This window comes from Eulemur rufifrons, chromosome 3 (assembly GCF_041146395.1).
Source record: "Eulemur rufifrons isolate Redbay chromosome 3, OSU_ERuf_1, whole genome shotgun sequence".
Classification (NCBI taxonomy): domain Eukaryota; kingdom Metazoa; phylum Chordata; class Mammalia; order Primates; family Lemuridae; genus Eulemur; species Eulemur rufifrons.
In genome coordinates, this window is record NC_090985.1 from 5,482,301 (window position 1) to 5,502,910 (window position 20,610).

The 20,610-nt window shown below is 36.9% G+C and overlaps 1 protein-coding gene across 2 annotated transcripts in view; it reads left to right on the top strand.

Moving 5' to 3' along the window:
- Positions 1–20,610, top strand: part of BLM (BLM RecQ like helicase) — a 64,381-nt gene that overhangs the window by 5,773 nt on the left and 37,998 nt on the right. For both annotated transcript variants that reach the window (XM_069465695.1, XM_069465696.1), the window contains exons 4-11: positions 2,270–2,397; positions 5,699–5,831; positions 6,133–6,794; positions 8,472–8,663; positions 11,292–11,410; positions 12,309–12,422; positions 14,260–14,358; positions 14,567–14,715. In XM_069465695.1, coding sequence (XP_069321796.1) covers positions 2,270–2,397; positions 5,699–5,831; positions 6,133–6,794; positions 8,472–8,663; positions 11,292–11,410; positions 12,309–12,422; positions 14,260–14,358; positions 14,567–14,715 — 1,596 coding nt within the window. The remainder of the gene's footprint in view (positions 1–2,269; positions 2,398–5,698; positions 5,832–6,132; positions 6,795–8,471; positions 8,664–11,291; positions 11,411–12,308; positions 12,423–14,259; positions 14,359–14,566; positions 14,716–20,610) is intronic.

The following is a 20,610-nucleotide window of genomic DNA, read 5'->3' on the forward strand; positions in this document are numbered from 1 at the left end:
GCTTGAGCCCAGGAGTTTGAGGTTGCTGTGAACTAGGCTGACACCACAGCACTCTAGCCCTGGCAACAGAGTGAGACTCTGTCTCAAAAAAAAAAAAAAAAATGCCTGGGCACAGTGGCTCATGCCTGTAATCCTGGCACTCTGGGGAGGCTGAGGCGGGAGAATTGCTTGAGCTCAGGAATTTGAGACGAACATCAGCAAGAGCGAGACCCCCGTCTCTACTAAAAATAGAAAAATTAGCCAGGCTTCCTGGTGTGCGCCTATAGTCCCAGCTACTTGGGAGACTGAAGCAGGAGGATCACTTGAGCCCAGGAGTTTGAGGTTGCTGTGAGCTATGAGTTTGAGTTTGAGGTTGATGTGAGCTGTGAACAAACACACCACTGCACTGTAGCCAGGGCGACTGGGTGAGACTGTCTCAAAACAACAATAAACCTGGGTTTTTTTCTTTGCTTATTAAAAAATATGCATTGCACAAATAACATTGTAGTCGTTTTAACAAGGATTCTAAATAAGAGAGAAGGATTTCTGCTGGGTGTGGCGGCATATGCCTGTAGTCCCAGCTACTCAGGAAGCTGAGACAGGAGGATTGCTTGAGGTCAGGAGTTTGAGGCTGCAGTACACTATGGTTGCACCTATGAATGGCCACTGTACTCCTGCCTAGGCAACATAGTGAGATTCCATCTCTAAAAAAAACAAAAATAAAAAAAGAGAAGGAATACTAGTAGTCCCACAATTCCAGCATTTTCTTTATTCGTGTTTGGTTTTGATCCTTCTCTACATGTGTGTTTGATTTTTGCATTGTTGTAATCAACATGTAACTATGATTTTATATTCTGCTTCTTTTAACATTGTTTCTAAAATGTTTTCCAATTGCTACCTATTTTTGTTCCCTTTAAAGTCTACATAATTTATTGCATTGTCACACCATAAATAACTTTACCCAGATTTTTACAAATTGGAAAATGGTTACTTACAATGTCACTTCCAAGGTAGACTCTCTCTGTATATTTTCCATTGCAACTTGGTATATGTACTTATTTGTATGTTATAAAAATGAAATAGAATATTCACAAATACCTTATGTGTGGTACACACAAATTTCATGCTACATTTTATTTCATTTTTTATTAAATTCTGATTGTACCTTCTGAATTTCAGAGATCAAATGGTCAGACACTGCATAACAGGAAAGAAAGACATGTTTTTGATTGCCTCTCTTCCAAAACCTTAGCTGGCCCTCAAAATTGTTTAACTTCAGACCCCAACTTACCTTTTTTCAGCTTTTTCTTCAATTTTGCCCTTGCAGTAACCCTAAGCTCCAATGAGTCTAATGACTCAAACCAACAATCTCGAAAGCATTATTAAAAATATGACCATTTTCTTTAATTATAACGTGCTATTGTTTAAAAGACAATATCAAAATAGTTACTCATCACTGTTTTGATTTAGTTAGAAAATTGCATTCCAGAATCCTACTTTAGGAAAATATGGTTGATTCTTAGATATCAAGGAAATTGAATAAATAGTCTTTTCTTAAATCTTTCCTTTATAGACTGTCACTTTCCTCATACCTGTCATTCAAGGTTTGCTCAGATCCCACCTCCTTGGTGAAGCCGTCTTAAGTTCCAGAAAGCGTTATCTTTCTTTGGATTTCCACAGTACCCTCTCTTTAACACACATTTAGTACTAATTTTGTTACTTTTTAAGTATTTTTTCTATCCAGTCAGACTGATCATGTTTATATGTTAATACATTTTTTGTGTAATCTGTATGAGTTAGTTATAACTACAGATATACATAAAGGCATAATAAGAGAAGTCCAGATAAAGTGCTTTGGAATCTCAGAAGAAAGATGTTAATAGTCACTGGCTGGAGAACTAACGCTTGGGCTGGGCTTAGAAGAATAGGTGTGATTCGAGTAAAAAGAGATTGGCAGGTTTTCCAATTGAGAGAAGATCAGAGGCAAAATCCCTAAAATAGCCAATACAGGGCTCATATGAAGAATGAGGGTGATGTGGTGTGATTGGAGCCTGGTGTTACTGAAAGAGCATGACTGGAGATAAGGTTGAAAAGATCTCTTGAGACCAGAAGATGGAAGACTTTGAGGGTCACCTAAAGAGGTTTTGTAATAGAGGAGATATGAAAACCTGTTTATCCTTTCTGTTATGTTTTGTGTCTGACCAGTTGTAGAAAAATATTAGGGGGGAAATTATACATGTATTTGATCTAGTTTATAGTATGATTGGTTTAATGTTTTTTTTATTTGCAGTATGTTAAAGGACCTTGATACCTCTGACAAAGAGAAGAATGTTCTTAGCACAACAAAAGATATTTTGTCAAAACCTGAGAAAATTACTGTACAGGAGCCTAATCTGGAAACCAGCACAGACTGCGACGGTACTAAAGTATTTTAGACATATCACATGTTTCAACGACTTACTTTTGAAAACAAAATAAGACTGTGTATTCAACCTATGGCTCTATATTATAAAATGGCAAATTTATAGTCCCTTTTCTTCTGATGTCATAGAATCATCCCTGTTCATGGGTTAGCCAGCATTCGCTTGAACAACTCATGGTCTCACAGGTAGTTCATTCTCTATCTTGAAAACACTGCTTGTTACAAAATTATTTCTCATATTGAGCCAAAATTTACCTCCCTGTAACTTTAACACTTGTGAGGTAAACATAAAGCTCCTAGGAGTTTATTTTTCTCCCAGGCTAAATATTACTAAGTCTTTGAACTCTTCTTTGTAGAAATTGCTTTCTAGGCCTTTTATCCTCCTGGTTCTCCCTTGTATATACTCTGGGCCTGGGTCTTAATGTCCATTTAAAGTTTAATACTTTTTACTTTATTTGTTTTATTTGTTTCTAATTCATTTTTTAATTTTCTACTAAATATGTAGTAAAAATAATCTGACAGCACTGGAAGACTTTGAAAAACAGCAGTCCCCTTTTCCAGCCTTGATTTCTACTTTTAGTCACTTTCAGTCTAGAAATTGTGTTCTTTCTGGAAATTTTTCTGGTATTATTTTTTTTTTCTCTCTTGTTTTTCATTCTTCCTGGAACTTCCATTATTTGGATGTTAGACCTCCATTATCTTTTCTATTTCTTGCTTTGTGTTTTTTAGGATATCCCCACTTTTATCTTTAACTCTTCTGTGGAGTTTTTTATTTTTATCAAAGCAATTTCCAAGAACTCTTTTTTGTTTTCTGAATATTTCTGTAATGCATACTATTCTTATTTGGTAGAAGCTATACTTTTTTACAGTGTATGTGTGCATGTGCCTGCATGTATGTAATGTTCTCTGTGTGTTGTTTTGTTTCCTCTGAATTTTTTCTGTTTGTTTATTTTGGACTCTGAAATTATTGTTAGAGACATTCCTAAAAATATCTGATGTGCTAGGTATTCTTCTAAGTGCCTTACAATATTAACCAACTTAATCCTCACAGCAGACCTTTAAGGGAGTTTTTATTATCTCCATTTTACAAATAAGGAAAGTGAGGTGCAGGAGTATTAAATAATTACATGATCATAGAGTTAGACAGCAGCAGAGCTAGGATTTGAACCCAGCAGACTTGAGGTGCTTGAGTTTATATTGATACCAACTGCACTAGACCGTCTCTGTTTCATTAAGTTTCACTGATAATATAGGTAACTGGGACAAGTCCTACAGAATGTCATTAGAGGCCTCCCTCTCAACTGACATCAGTCCATTCATCACTTCTTATTCAACTTGTTACAAATCTACAGGCCATGTTTGTCTCCCTTAACCATGGGGATGCAAAAGTCTCGGTCACATGACTCTAAAAAGTTCAAGGTCTGTTGCAGCAAGAGGGAATGGATGGGGCATTGACTCTAGAGTGATGCAGACCTATGATAGAAACCTGTTCCCTTCTACTCCTGGCTGCATGACTACAGCAAACTTCTCTGGACCTCAGTTTTTCTTCTATAAAATGAGACTAATGTCTACCTTGCTGGATAGTTGTCAGGATTTAAGATAAAGTACTTAGTACACTGTAGGCCTTTAATAAATGTAGCTATTGTTATCTGCCAGTCTAGTAATCTTTTCAAAGAAGGAAATACATTAAGAAGACTGGTTTGTTTGTATGAACTCTTGCTAACTCTATAATTATTTCCTCTCCTTAGAGCCCACAAAGAAGACATTTGATAACATGTTCTAGAATTTTGCCTTGAATTGACATCAAGATCACCAGCCTGTAGCTTTTGGCAATCACTTTCAAATTCTTTTGAAAATTAGAACATTATTTGTCTTCACTTGTCATCCACCCTCTTATTTACTAGGTGCCTCGTGTGTCAGCGACAGGGGCTCTAAGATCTTGTTTCCAGGTTTCCTTTGTATTCTAAGGTATAATCTGTCTAGACAAGGAGACTTGAGTTCGTTTCCAATAGCTAGGTACTCTTGTATCTCTCTCTGAGCCTGTCTTGGCTTTCATTTCCTTCAGACCATTGTGTGTTCTCTTTACAATCTCATGCTTTGTTCTCCTTACAGAGAAAACAGAAGTAAAATAGAATTTAGCAGTTCCACTTTTACCATCCCATACCTCACGTCCCTATTTCCTTCAGTCACCAACAGAAGTCCAGATTTCCCCGGTCATTCCCGTACAGATGCTTATCCCCACACTGCTCTGTACACCCTCCGTTCTGTCCTCTCTTCCTCTCCTTCCTGCCCTTTAAACCCTTCCACTGACTATTGTCAGTCAGCAACGTCCCTGTAGCCTCATTCTCTTGTCTGAACGTTTTCTTCCCTTTGTTTCTCTCATTGTCTCCTAAGAATACTATTTCCCCTGCAGCCCACCTAAACTGGCTTTTTCTCCCACACGCTTAAGGCCTTAGAGGTGGAACAGGCATCTTCCTTACTTCATGTTGCCACCCTAAGCCATTTCGTTTCTTTCCTTCATCTAAAACCTAAACTCCTTTGAGGTTCTATTGATTAGTTGCATGGCTTCATAGAAAAAAAATGGGAGCGGGCCAGCAGGACTCAGATGTCCCAACATTGTCATCAGGAATTTCTCTCACACTTGCCTTCTCTCTCCTCTCTTCCGTCCATCTCTCCATCTCAAACCCTCATTTCTTTTATCTGTTTTCTGCTTCCCCCTGTGTTGGTCTTGTTCACAAGCTGTCTTTGCTTGTGTGGTGGCAGAGGGCAGAGATGGCCACCAGCAGCATGTCAAGCTTGGGAAGAGAGGTACTCTTTCCCAGTCAGTCTAAAAACTGGGAAATTCTCACTGGGCTGCCTTATATCAGATGCCCACTGAGGGACTGGGGGAAGGGAGGTCTCCAAAAAGACTAGGTGCTGTGCTATTACCATTAAAGGGAAGCCTGGATTCCAGGCAGGCCGTAACAACAGGTGGGGTTGTTGCCTGTTTGACCTTTAACAATACCGTTTGTGTTGGTAAGGCGAGATTTACACATGAAGTTAGTAAAATGTCATAGTAAACCTTTGTGCTTTGGTTACTGCAAGAGAAATATTATTATCATGAAATTAAATGAAAACAGTTATGAGCTCTCATAACATACAACCTGATTCCAGGTTAATTCACAGGTAGATAACAGGACAATGTAAGGTTGTTTATGATCTTGTTTTTATATTGCTTCACATTTTACATGCGTGACTTTGAAAATCTTGTCTTTTTTGTTTTCAAAGAAACATATTAACAACATAATTACCTTATAGCTAGACAGATAAATTTACAACAGCAGCTTATTCATGTGATGGACCACATCTGCAAATTAATTGATACTATTCCTGCTGAAAAACTCAAAGCTCTGGATTGTGGGAACGAACTACTTGAGCAGCGGAACATAAGGTATCTTGATTTTTCTTCTTCTGGGACATATGTGATTGCATTTCTGAGTCAAAAATGAACAGGGCAGATTGTCCAGGCTTTTTGGCCTGGAAATTGCAGGAGGATGATTGTTATGTCACTGTGTTTTAAGTCGATTTGCTTTTCAAACTGTTCCTTTAATATTTATATTCAAATCTTTGAGATTGGGAAAAAGGACATATTTTGCTACGATTTCTGTTTGGGATGAAAACTGAAGATAGCCTTTCGTGGCCCACCAGAGTAAACTACTGATTTAATCTGTTGTTCTCTTTTCTCTCTTCAGAAGGAAACTCCTAGCTGAAGCAGATTTTAATAGAAGTGATGCCAGTCTTCTTGGCTCAACGTGGAAATGCAGGCCTGATTCTCTTGGTAGTCCTATGGAGGGTGATTCTCCTGGGGAGAATTTTATGAAGGAGTTAAATTTTCCACACCTTCCCTCAAATTCAGTTTTCCCTGGGGAATGTTTACTGACCACCACCCCAGGAAAGACAGAATTCTCAGCCACCACAAAGAATCACTTTGAAAGGCCGTTATTCAATTCCCATTTACAGAAGTCCTTTGTAAGTAGCAACTGGGCTGAAACCCCAAAGCTAGAAAAAAGAAATGAAGGCTCTTATTTCCCAGGAAATGTTCTCACAAGCACTGCTGTGAAAGATCAGAATAAACACACTGCTTCAACAAATGACTTAGAAAGAGAAATGCAGGCTTCCTATGATATTGATAATTTTGGCATAGATGACTTTGATGATGATGATGATGACTGGGAAAATATAATGCAAAATTTAGCAGCCAGCAAATCTTCCACAGCTGCCTATCAACCTATCAAGGAAGGTCGGCCAATTAAATCAGTATCAGAAGGAATTTCTTCAGCCAAGGCAAACTGTCTTCCAGTGGCATCTACTGCTCAAAATATAAACTTCTCAGAGTCAATTCAGAATTACACTGGTAAGTTTAAAATAAATTGAATGCTTATATATTATATGAAAACAAAACTGTCCAAAATAGGAATTGTATGAGAAGAACCATAGCAAGTCATCATTGCTTGAAAACCACATTGTTTCTATGCAAATTTCTACTGATGATATGAATTACAAATCACAATTTCAAAAGCAAGTTGCTCTTTTGTCTCTGTAGCAGCTGTAGTTTTATAAAATGTGTAATTATAACCTATTGTGGAAAGGCTCTAAAGTCATTATAAATGTGCTTTGCCTTTAAATTAACATGTTTTAGTCCCTAAAACAATAAGGCTCATGAGGGCCAGGTTTTTAAAGGATTTGGGGATGGGCAAAAGCAAACATGAATTTATATACTAAAAACGTATGTGTTTGTAGAATTCTGGATTGATGAGAATTAATTTATAAAGAAGAAAAACATGTTTTATGTCTTAAAATATTAAAATGATAGGGCAGTGTAAGGATATAAAATGAGAAATTTCTTAAATCAATCAAATTCGTTCTTTGGGCCTACTGTTCACCATGTGCCATGTACTGTGCTGCGTTCTGGTAACTTAAAGATGAATAACATACAGTTTCTGCCCTCTTGGAGCTCACAGTTTAATGAGAGAGTTTTTGGAAGAGTGACATTTGCCACTGTAAAGGCTATAGAGAAAAGCCAAAAGTAATTTTAAAACCTTACATCAACTCTATAAAGTTATCAAAAATATTTTTTAATTGAAATAAGTTTCTATGTGCAAGGTTTTATAAGGTGCAGCCCTCCCTATTTTTGCCATTGATGACTTAATACCACAGAGGTTGTTCTTACAGTTCACTATTGACCTTTAAAATAACCGTTAATGGATTTATTTTTGTATCATGTTAGAATGTGTCATACTTGATGTTTGCAATTATCTTGAGACAGTTGAGTGTTGGGGTTAGAGTGACTGCCAGAGCTGGCATGAGTACCTCTTGTTCTCTGTGCTGAACCAGAGTTGCGACAGCCAGGCTGCAGAGCAGGGGGCGAATGTGAGAGACGTTATGAAAGACGAATCTGAGAAAGCTCCCAGACGTGGCGACTGGGAAAATTGTGACACCATTAACAGAAATAGGCGAGTCAGAAGGCAGATTCGTATTTGGAGAAAAGCTGAGGAGGGCTATTTTAAGACTTGTTACTTAAAGTGTTGGTAAGTCGTTCAGGTAGAAATGTCTTGTAGACAATGGAGGTACGTGCAGGACTGGAACTTAGGAGGGTGTCAGTCAGGTCTTAAAAGAAATCAAGGCACTCTCCGCACATAGGTGATGTTTAAGATGACAGGACCAGGAAAATTCAAAAAAAGAATGTGTAAAGAGCCCAGTCCCAAATATCTAAAAGATTCCCAAGTTTAAAGGGCAGGTAAAAAAAACTGGAGGAAGGATTTACAGTGATTGTCTTGGAGGTCAAGGGAGGAGAGGAAGGAGGGAATAAATAGTAGTGGTGGGTGCTGTAGAAAAGTCAAAGAAACACTTGATTTGGGCACTTGAGAAGTCCGGTGGCTTTGAGACGTGGGAAGAAAACATGGTAAACGGTTAAAGAGGTGTGCTCTAGGGAAACGTGTTCCGGTGATTCTGCAGGGTGAAGGGAAATGCTAAAGCTGTACTTTGAGTACATTCATGCACTGATTATTCTTAATGTTGATTATTTTCTTAGACAAGTCGGAACAAAATTTAGCACCCAGAAATCTGAAACATGAACATTTCCAAAGTCTTAGTTTTCCTCATACAAAAGAAATGATGAAGATTTTTCATAAAAAATTTGGCCTGCATAATTTTAGAACTAATCAGCTAGAGGCGATCAATGCTGCACTGCTTGGTGAAGACTGTTTTATCCTTATGCCGACTGGTATGTATTTTTAGATATAAATTGGCAGGAATCCATTGGCAGATGTTGAATGAAAGCCCTTCTAATAGAAATAAAAAGATCTCTACACAGTATTTCTGTCATTTTGGGACCTCCTAAACCTCCCGTACCATATAGTAAAAAAGTATATTACTTCATAACCTCTGTTCTAGTTGTTGACATGATAAAGTTTATAGCTGTAAGATTTTCAACTGAAAGTTCTTTGTATTAAACTCATCTAGAATTTTTCTTTTTTCTAGTCTAAGTAAGTCTGGAAAGGAAACAGGAAAATCATTGTCAAGGACTATGACCATTTCTGGCAGTTTGCTTGATACAGTGTAGTGTTGCATGGTGGTAAAAATCATCAGCTCTAGCCCAAAGTCCTGGGTTTAAAGCGCAGCTCAGCTACTCACAAGCAGTGTGGCCATGGGCAAGGCGCTTCACGCCCTGGGCCTGCGTTCTCATGTGTGCAATGGGGATGATAAAGTACCTGCCTCACAGAGCTGCATGAGGATTAAATGAAAAACATTTAGCATAGTTCCTTCTTAGCCCCAGTTTTGAAGATTCTAGGACTTTTCATTGTGCTATTAAATCTTATGCTAGCTGTTCAATGATTTATAGTCATCATGTAAGAATATTAAATAAACCGAACAGGAAGCATGGAGAATTTGCAATTTCAATACCTATGTGTAGTCTTCCCTCTGCATTTTAGTTGACCTTTAGCAAGTTCATGCTGTCATTATTAGACAGTGTTGTCTGGGCATCTGAATTTTTTCAAACTGATTTTAAAATTTAAACAATATTGGCTTAATAATCAACATTTTAAGTTTTATTAATCTGTTAATCATTCTGTGCCTTCCTTTGAACCCTAATTTGATACTTGAAAACTCTAACACTGGAAAGGACTATGGCAGTGATCTAATCCAGTGATTTTCAGGGCTTTCCATGGTCCTTTAGGGTTTCTAGGGGCATTTTTAAGGTCCCTTACACCGCAATGTCAACCTCTTGATTTATATATATAGAGAGAGAGAGAGAGAGAGATTCCAGATAAGGTTTCTGTTTGACAAGAAATTTTTAAACCACTGATCTAATACATTTTGCAAGTGATGAAATTGAGGTATAATAAGGTTAAATGACATTTCTAAGTTAACATAGCTAATTAAGTGGTAGAGCAGAAAGTAGAACTCGGGTCTCTTTGTTCTCAGTATCCTGCTCTTTCCTTAACATTACCACATATATACAACACGAAATTTACTTACTACACATGTGAAAAAGAAGGAATGTGTTATACAGTTTAAAAAAACAAAGTTCTAAGAACACTAGCCATCAGCTTCTACCATTAGTAGATGGATGAAATTGAAAATTAGGGAGTAATCGCTTTAGTCATCATGAAATGTGTACTGATTGTCTTGCCATTTTGAATTGGAGTTACGCAGAGAGGCTGAGCATGGCGGCTCACGCCTGTAATCCTAGCACTCGGGAGGCTGAGGCAGGAGGATCGCTTGAGCTCCGGAGTTCGAGTGCAGCCTGAACAAGAACAAGACCCTGTCTCCACTGAAAATAGAAAAATTAGCCGGGTGCCGTTGTGTGTACCTGTAGTCCCAGCTACTCGGGAGGCTGAGGCAGGAGGATCACTTGAGCCCAGGAGTTTGAGGTTGCAGTGAGCTACAATGACACCACTGTATTCTACCTGGAGTGACAGAGTGAGACTCTGTCTCAAAAAAAAAAAAGTTACACAGAGAGAATTTTTTGGTCTTTCACACTTCTTTCTCTTCATCTACTATTAGTATACACAAATGTAGTTCTACCCTTTTATTTCAAAGGAAGATTGGGAATTGGGAATATTACCTACCTTACTGAGAAGAGTACTGATAGTTAAAGCTCTGATATTCAATGTCAAGAGACTTATATATACTACTAATTTAAAAAAACTGAGATCCTAAAATTACCTTCTGGATCATCAAAGAAATAGCAAACCATTTTCTCTGTGGTTTTTAGTGTTATATATTTTATTACATTCTAACTCTTTAAAAAAATAAATATTATATAGAAAGTAATTATTTTAATCCAAGTATGCTTTTTAAGACCCTTTGTACTACCAGAAATAAAATGTTTACTGTGGGAGTCCCCGTCCTCTCTGCCACCCTCCCTCTCCCGAAAGGGGGTGGCGCAGGGCGGGCCCATCCCCCGAACAAATAAAAATAAAAAAATATGTTAAACAAAAAGAAAAAGGAAAAAAAAGTTTACTGTATTTGGATTTCCCAGGTAGACTTAAGTCCCAGCTACTGGGGAAGCTGAGGCAAGAGGATTGTTTGAGCCCAGGAGTTTGAGGTTGCAGTGAGCTATGATAATGCCACTGCACTCTAGCCTGGGCAACAGAGAGAGACCTTGTCTCAAAAAGAAAAAGAAAAAAAAAAAAAAAGATGTCCTAAAAGATCAGTTTTACACATTATTTAAATTGACTTAATAGTTTGGGTAATTTGAGTACGGCAAATTGTTAGCACCATGGGCAGTATCCCTTGGTGTTCTATTATTAATTATTTTAAATATTATGTGTGATTTCTTTTGTAACTTTTACCTTCATGCTCTCAATATAGAACCTGACATATATTTTCACCATTTGTCTTTCAGGAGGTGGTAAAAGTTTGTGTTACCAGCTACCTGCCTGTGTTTCTCCTGGGGTCACTATTGTCATTTCTCCCTTGAGATCACTAATTGTAGATCAAGTCCAAAAGCTGACTTCTTTGGATGTAAGTTATAACATAAAAATACTAATAGAAATATGCCTTAGAAATAATTATATTTCAGTGCTCTAGATAATTTTTTTATTAAATAGTTCATGAATTATAAAAATAAAGCATAAGGGTTTAATTAATAGAGTTAATGCAAGTCTTTGAAAATTCTGATATAGATAACCTCCTATAGTTCAATCTGATTTTATTCTACAAGAATGTATTTTAGTAAGAACTTGTAACCTATGCTATGTTTGCTGATGTAAATTTTTTTTACTAATAGAAAAGGATTTCTTTTTTACTACTGCCAGATCAGCATACAAATTCTTTCCCTTATGTTGTAAAATGCATACACATTTCATGGGCCTGCACACATGTTATTTTCCACGTGGCTGAGTTTAAGGAAGTAGATTAATACATTCTACAGAATTCTTCACATTGAAATGAAAACAGAACTGTTTTCAGGATTATGAGCCACCACCCCTCAACAAGACCACTAGTTTGCTTTTCTTTTCCAAAGAATGTCTTAGTGCAGTGATGGTAACCGTTGTTGAACCATTCATGATGTTATGGCTCCTTCTTTGTTGTTATGCATTAAAACCCTGAAGATCCATTTACCTAAAGAAATGTAGCCATACATAAGGACTGGAATCACTTGGATACTAAATTTATATTTATCATATTTAGAAATATGAAAAGTAAAGCAAATTAAAAAAAGTAAATGGTGGGAAGACTATTTTGAGTTACGATTAATAAGTGTTTTTTTAAAAATATGTAGTGATTATTATATTGAGAAATATATTTCCTCTGATAGGGTTGATATGTGACTTAAAATATTTATGAAACCTAAGGATAGATGTAGTCTTAAGTCAGATTAATGTATAAAATTTAAATCATTTGCTACTTTTATGCTTAGATTCCAGCTACATATCTGACAGGTGATAAGACTGACTCAGAAGCTACAAGTATTTACCTCCAATTATCAAAGAAAGACCCAATTATAAAACTTCTATATGTTACTCCAGAGAAGGTTTGTATTTAAATCATTATCTTAAAATATGATACACATATCCACTGGAATATGTATATTTAAATTTTTTTCATAATTTTTAACGTACAGTATAGTGCAAAGAATTCCTGTACAACTTTCACCCAGAAACCCCAAAGGGTAACATTTTACTATAATTGCTTTATCATTCTCTGTATATATTTTTTCCTGAAACATTTGATGAGAATATGTTGCAGACAGATATCCTTTAACCCTAAATAATTCCACTGTGCATTTCCTAGAAACAAGGAATTCTGGCCAGGCGTGATGGCTCACACCTGTAATCCTAGTGCTCTGGGAGGCCATGGTGGGAAGATTGCCTGAGCTCAGGAGTTCAAGACTAGCCTGAGCAACAGAGCAAGACCCTGTCTGTACTAAAAATAGAAGAAATTAGCTGGGCATCCTGGTGTCACCTGTAGTCTCAGCTACATGGGAGGTTAAGGAAGGAGGATCGCTTGAGTCTAGGGGTTGGAGGTTGCAGTGAGCTATGATGCCACGGCACTCTACCTGGGGCAACAGAGCTAGACTTTGTCTCAAAAAAAAAAAAAAAAAAAAAAAAAAGGAATTCTCTTTCATAACCTCAGTACAATTAACAAAATTAGCAAATCTACATTGATGCAATACTATCACTTAATCTGTAACCCTTACTCCAGTTTCATTAATTGTCCCAATAATGTCCTTTACAGCAAAAGAAAACCCCAGATCATGTATTGCATTCAGTTATGTCTCTTTTCAATCTAAATAGTTTCTTGTCTTTCATGATTTTGATGTTTTTGAAGAATGAAGGCCAGTTGTTTTGAGAACTGTCCCTCAGTTTGAATTTATCTTATGTTTCCTTCTGATTAGATTCATGTCATTTTGGCAGGAATATCCCAGAGTGGCAATATGGTCTCATGCTTCCTATCAGGAGGCACTTGATGTCAATTGTTCCCATTACTGATGATGTTAGTTAATTGATCAGTTTGTTAAGGTAGTGTCTGCTAGACTTCTCCACTGTAAAGTTCCTGTTTTTCTTGATGGGGAGCTTTGTAATTAGTAGATATCCTGTTTGTGGGATACTTTAAAACTGTGTAAATACCCTGTTATTCATCAGACCTTTACCCACAAGTTTTAGCACCCAGTGATGATTCTTCCCCAAATCAGTTATTACTGTAATGGATGCCAAATTATGCTCTTTTTTTTAATTCAGTTGGCATTTTTACCATAAGGAAGAGTTTTCTCTTTTATCCCACATATTTATTGATATTAGTATGGATCTTGGATTCTTAATTTATTCAGTGGGTTACAATCAGTTGTCATTATGTGTTTTGATATTCTAATTGTCCTGTATTTGACCTGTGGGAGAGCTCCATAAAGCTGGCTTCTGTGTCCTTTTGACATGTCCCTGTCAAGATGTTAATGCTAGATGTGCTGGATGCCACTGGGATGTCCTTACTTCTAGGCCCTGTTACGAACAGAGCTATGAAATACATATATGTGTTATTTTCCCCCAAACAACATTCATGCACATAACACAGATCTGCAACCCTATTACCAGTGAAAATGTGTGGTGGCCCCTCAGATGTACTGAGGCAGAAAGAAGTTTTAGAACCATTGACCTAATAAATAAGCTGCTTGCTAAATGTGGGTGAACATTCTAAAATATCTGATTTGCAATATTCCGTTACTTCTGAATTAAAATAATCGATTTTACGTAGATTTTTTTTTTTTTACATAGAAGTTTTAATATAGCTTAAGTTGTAATAGAACTTAAAGACAACAAAATCAATAAGGTGATGTGTTTAAATGATTTTAAATGTCTAACATATTTCTGGTCTAGGTCTGTGCAAGTAACAGACTGATTTCTACTCTGGAGAATCTGTATGAGAGGAAGCTCCTGGCACGTTTTGTTATTGATGAAGCACATTGTGTCAGTCAGGTAAATAGTGTTTTTTATGTCTTGAAATATCAAATATGTATTACCAACAGTATATGTATTTTCAGAAGTGAAGAAAAATCGACATTCAGTAAACTAGTCTGCTATTTTACTAAAGAGTAAGGTGGTTCTTAATATATTAACCAGTGTTGGCTTTTTCTAGAAGGAAGATCCAAATAGTCTGACAAGAAGTATTTTTTTTTCCAACTAGTGGGGACATGATTTTCGTCAAGACTACAAAAGAATGAATATGCTTCGTCAGAAGTTTCCTTCTGTCCCAATGATGGCTCTTACTGCCACAGCTAATCCCAGGGTGCAGAAAGACATCCTCACTCAGCTGAAGATCCCCAGACCTCAGGTGTAAGTTGTTGAAAGGCGTGTATTTAAGAAACCTAGGACAGTGGTTTCCAGGGTTGCTGCACGTTAGAATCATCTCTGGAGCTCTAAAAATCCCAATGCCCAAGTCGTACCCGATGCCAGCTAAATCTGAATGTTTGGGGCTGAGAGCCAGTATGTTTTCTAAAAATGCCTGAGTTGTTCCAACGTACAGCAAAGTTTGGAAACTAAGGTTTTTGTTTACTTACTGAAATTAAAACTCTACCTCAGCACCTACTTTGGAAGTAGGGAATAAATTGCATGCTGTTCCTAATGACCCTGGTATAGTTGTGGTAATAAACTAACTTCTATTTATCTCATTTTGGCTTCCATATATCCCAAAATATACTATATTTCATGAAACAAACAGATTACCCTGCTTTGTCATCTTCCCCTAAAGTCCCAATTATATCCAGGATGTTGGGAACAGTCCAGAAACTATGTAGAACAGCTTTTTTACTTTGTTTTCATCTCAACAACAAAATGCTGCTTGTTGCCACCAAATCCATAATTATTCAGTCACAAAAACTACCATAAAATTATCTCCACAGATATATCTAAGTTTTACTGGATTATTTTGTACATCTACCTGAGTGTAGACACAGATGCATTTTTTGTTAGGTTCATTCACTCAGGAAATATTTATTTAAAGTCTGTTGTGTGCCACAGTTAATTTTTTTTTTTTTGAGACAGAGTCTTGCCTGTCACCCTGGCTAGAGTGCCGTGGCGTCAGCCTAGCTCACAACAACCTCTAATTCTTGGGCTCAAGCTATCCTCCTACCTCAGCCTCCCGAGTAGCTGGGCCTACAGGCTCATGCCACCATACCCGACTAATTTTTTCTATTTTTAGTAGAGACGGGGTCTCGCTCTTGCTCAGCCTAGTCTTGAACTCCTGACCTCCAGCAATCCTCCGGCCTCAGCCTCCAGAGTGCTAGTATTACAAACATAAGCCACCTCAACCAGCTGAAAAAAATATTTTTTCCTTCCGATTTATCAGTGTGTGCTTTAAGTTTGAGGTATAAACATTAATTTGAGCAGGGTGCAGTGTCACACTCCTGTAGTCCAAACTACTGGGGAGGCTGAGGCAGGAAGATCGCTTGAGCCCCTGAGTTCCAGACCAGCCTGGGAGATACAGTGGGACCCTGTCTCAAAAATAAATAAATACATACATACATTTATACAGACAATTAATGTGGAATGCCTGAAGCAGTAATGACTGGACAGGATATTGGGGTGAATTTTCAAAACACAGCTTTTGTTCATTTGAAAGTAAAGACAAACTGGCTCTATAAATATTGTAAGCAGTGAAAACAGTAACAGTATCTCTCAGGGTTATGAGAAGAACAGAAATTTCCATATGAAGGATAAGAAGGGGACATGAGATTAAGATAGCTACAAAGACTTTTACAGATTAAGCTGGCAGCTTCTAAATTATCTGATCTAAAACAAGGAATTTAAGTACTTTGGGTTTCTTCCAGCCTTTAAGTTGTTTGGTTCAAGCCTAAAATATTTTGTTGCTAATAGCACTTTTATATAGCACTAATGATCACACTTAAGTGCAAGAATATTTAAAGTCCTCAGAATTTTGTGTGTGTAATCACAAAATTTGGTATGGAATATTTTAATTTAATCTCACGGAGGAGTGTTTGTATAGAATTTGGGGAAAAAAGAAACTTGGCTTCCATAATTGAGATGCATTATAACACTGTATTTAAGATGCCATATTATACTTTAGGTTCTAAGAAATAACCTATATGCAGAAATTTGCTTATACAAATACTACATTGATCTATAAATTTTTTTTTTCTAATAGGCACTGTTTTTAGCTTTTTTCCTTTAGCTTATGCCAGATGCAATCTACAGTTCTTTTAGTTCGGTTATATGATTTGGCAAATGCCCATAGTTAAATGAAACAAGTTTTCTTCACCTTTTGAATGACTTTTTTATGAAAGTATAGGATTTGTGATCTATGTTTGAGTAGACAGTGCACGTAGTTATTTAGAGACGACACCTTGAATCTCTTTCTAGTTCTGTAGGGAGGAGATCTGTGTGGGAAAGCAAGACTGTGGATTTCTAGACTCTAGCACATGGTGCCTTGTGCATAATTGGCATTCAGTAAGAATGAATAAATGAAACACATGGAGGAATTTTGGTAAATGTGGGTAAAATGTGAAAATTTGGGCAAGTCTATTGACTCCTTAATATATTTGGTACTTCTCTGCATTTGGAAGGGTGTAAATCCCTTAGTAAAGTAGAAGATTTTAAAGAATGCTTTCTGGTACACTATTTTCTACCAACAGGCTCCTGTTTGGATTAAATTTGCCCAGTTGTTGCTGTGTCAGAGCCCTGGTAAAGTCAGGTGTCCCTAGGGTTAGAGCCATGACCCCTGTTCTCCTCTCCTCCTGCCAGTCTGTGAAAATGTTCTTTGGGAAATACAAGGATGGATAATAAAACATGGCTTTATTCCTTCCCTTAGGGCCCTAAAATACGAACTGGAAGACAGCAAGGAGACAGACATATACAGTTAACTATAACACAATGATAATAATAGCCTAAACTTACATATTTAGCCTACACAATGTGCCAGGTACTATTGGTATTTTAAATGTATTAACTTACTTATCCACACAAAAGTCTTATGAAGTAGGTACTCCTATTTTCCCCATTCTACAGATGAGGAAACTGAGGCACAAAGAGATTAAGTAACTTGAACAAGGGCGTACACCTAACAAGGGTTAGAGTAAGGACTTAAACCCCAGATATCTGGTTTCAGAATCCTTTAAATACTACATCAAATAACACAAAGAAGAAAGTAGTGATTAGAAATGTAAATTATAACAGCAGGAACTCAGGAAGGCAAGATTCACTAGAAGTAATGAGGAGGGATCAGATGAAGTTTTATAAAGGAACTGGGCATTGTAGCATGAGTGGTTTTTAAAAATTTAAACAGCTGTATTGAGATATAATTTACATACTATAAAATTCACCTATTTAGTTTGTTTATAGGATTCTGTAGCCATCACCGCTATCTAATTTTAGAACATTTTTGTCTCCCTTAAAAGAGACACTATACCAATTAGCAGTTAATTCCCACCTCCTCCCATCCTCCAGCCCTAGGTAACCACTCATCTACTTTCTGTCTCCATATATTTTTGCTTATTCTGGACATTTCATGTAAATAGAATCATACAATATGTGGCCTTTTGTAACTGACTTCTTTCAATGAGCATAATGTTTTCAGGGTTCAGCCATGTTGTAGCATGTATCAGTACTTCATCCCTGTTTATTTTCATTGTATGGCTACTATTCTAATTTTATTTATCCATTCATCATTTGATGGATATTTGAGCTGTTTCCTTTTTTTTTTTTTTTTTACTATTATGAATAATGCTGCTGTGAGCATTTGTGTATAAGTTGTCACAGTGGATGTATGTTTTTATTTCTCTTGGGTGTATACCTAGGGGTAGAATTGCTGGGTTATGTGGTAACTGTATGATAACCTTTTGAAGAACTGCTAAACTGTTTTCCACAGTGCTTGCATCATTTTGTATTACCTTCAGCAGTGTGTGAGGGTTGCAGATTTTCCACACTTGTTGCTGTCTTTTTGATTACAGCCATGCAAAGTGGTGGGTGAATGGCATTTTAACAGGCAGAGTAAGAATCCAGGGTTGAAGTTTCTGGCATGGATGTACAAGTCAGGCCCAAGGAATGGTCAGTAATCCACTGGGTAAGTGGAAAAACATAGAGAAAGGAAGACCCTGGCAAGATGGCTTGAGGACAGATCCTGGAGGGTCTTGCATATGATGATGGTGAAGTGTTTGGACTTTATTCCATAGGCACTTTGACCTAGGAAGTGGCTTGATCTGAACTGTATGGTTGATTGATAACTCCGGCAAGGGAATAGATGAAGTGAGGGAACAAGAGATTAGAGGCAGGGCAGCCTTTTAGAAACCTATTGGCCATCATCGAGGAGAGAGAAGATGGTGGTGGTAACAGCAGGAGGGGAAGGAGAGAGGGAATCAAGAGAGAGGGCATCACTGAATCAACAGGACTTGCAGCTGATTGGGATGAGAAAGGTGGATGCAGTTGAAGTTTATACTAGTTTCTGGGGCAGGTGACTAATACTATTGACCATAACTGGAAATGGAGGAGGGGAGAAGGTTGGGAGAAAGAATGGGTAATGAATTTGATTTTAGATATGTGGTGTTGGGGATATTTAAGGGATGAGTGGAGATGACCAAGACAGTGATCTACATACTTTCTTTGATCACATGTACCTCCTAAAAGAAGCTTGGAAAACTACGTACCACTTGTACATTTTTAACTTGACACCTAAACTTTTTCAATATCAGTTTAAATAAAGAGGATATGGTCCCTTGTAAGTATCAACATTTTAAAACAAAGTTGTTACCTTGGTAAAATGTATCCAGTGGAAAATAAATGCAATAGCAATTTTGTGCCCACTGTTATCCATTTACAAGATACATTAAAAAACTTAAAACTCTTTAATAGTTAGTTTACCTTTTCTGTTTTTTCTTTGAACTCATATTTTCCTTTTATTTCCTCCCACAGAATTTTATCCTAAGGTAATTTTTTTATGCATTAAATCTTGTTGCTTACTCTATCATACTTACCTGTAAGAAAAATATGTATGTAAATTAAAATTTGTTTTTTAATTTTCTATACCAAAATTCTCTGTATAGATGCTCCTTTTTTTTTTTTAGACAGAGTCTCGCTCTACCCAGGCTGGAATGCCATGGCGTCAGCCTAGCTCACAGCAACCTCAAACTCCTGGGCTTAGGCAATCCTACTGCCTCAGCCTCCCAAGTAGCTGGGACTACAGGCATGCGCCACCATGCCCAGCTAGTTTTTTCTATATATATTTTTAGTTGGCCAGATCATTTCTTTCTATTTTTATTAGACACAGGGGTCTCGCTCTTGCTCAGGCTAGTCTCGAACTCCTGACCTTGAGTGATCCTCCCACCTTGGCCTCCCAGAGTGGTAGGATTACAGATGTGAGCCATCACACCCAGCCTGTATAGATGCTCCTTGACTATGGGGTTACGTCGCAATAAACTCATTGTAAGTTGAAAGTATCAGGTCAAAATTCATTTAATACACCTAACCTACCGAGCATCATACCTTAGCCTAGCCCACTTTAAACATGCTCAGAACACTGGCATTAGCCTGTAGTTGGGCAAAAATCATCTAACACAAAGCCTATTTTATAATAAAATTGTTGAATAACTTATGTAATTTATGGAATACCGTACTGTGAAAGTGAAAAAAACAGAATGGTTGTATGGGTACTCAAAGTACTATTCCTACTAAATGCACCATTCTAAAAACAAAAAATCATTAAGTCAAACCATTGTATGTGGGGCATTGTCTATATTGAATTATTGCAATCATTAGTATTAATAGTACATAATTGATTTGAACAGCTTAAAAATATTTTGAAAATAATTCTTAAACATAAATTTTGATTGAGAATATATCTTTTAATGAGATAGAACTTTTTGTTTTTAAGTTAGTTCACATATCTACAGACAAATTGAGTCAGCTCATATTTGTTATTTGTATAGTTGTAAACACTAAGAACATTGCTCACATAAACAAGTACATGGAAATGGAAGGCATTTTATATAGCAGTAACACTCAATTATTTGAATTTCTTCTGACATATATGCCAAAATGACATAATGATCTGTCATCAAAAATTACTTTTAATGATCTGTTAGCTGACAGCTCAATTAGGTCTTTCAAATTTTGTGGTAAATAAAGAATTGGAAACTATCTGACTGGCAAAATAAGCAAGATCAATGGTTATTCACTTTATTTTTTCTGGAAGATATACCCTAAGCTTTGCAAGACTTATAT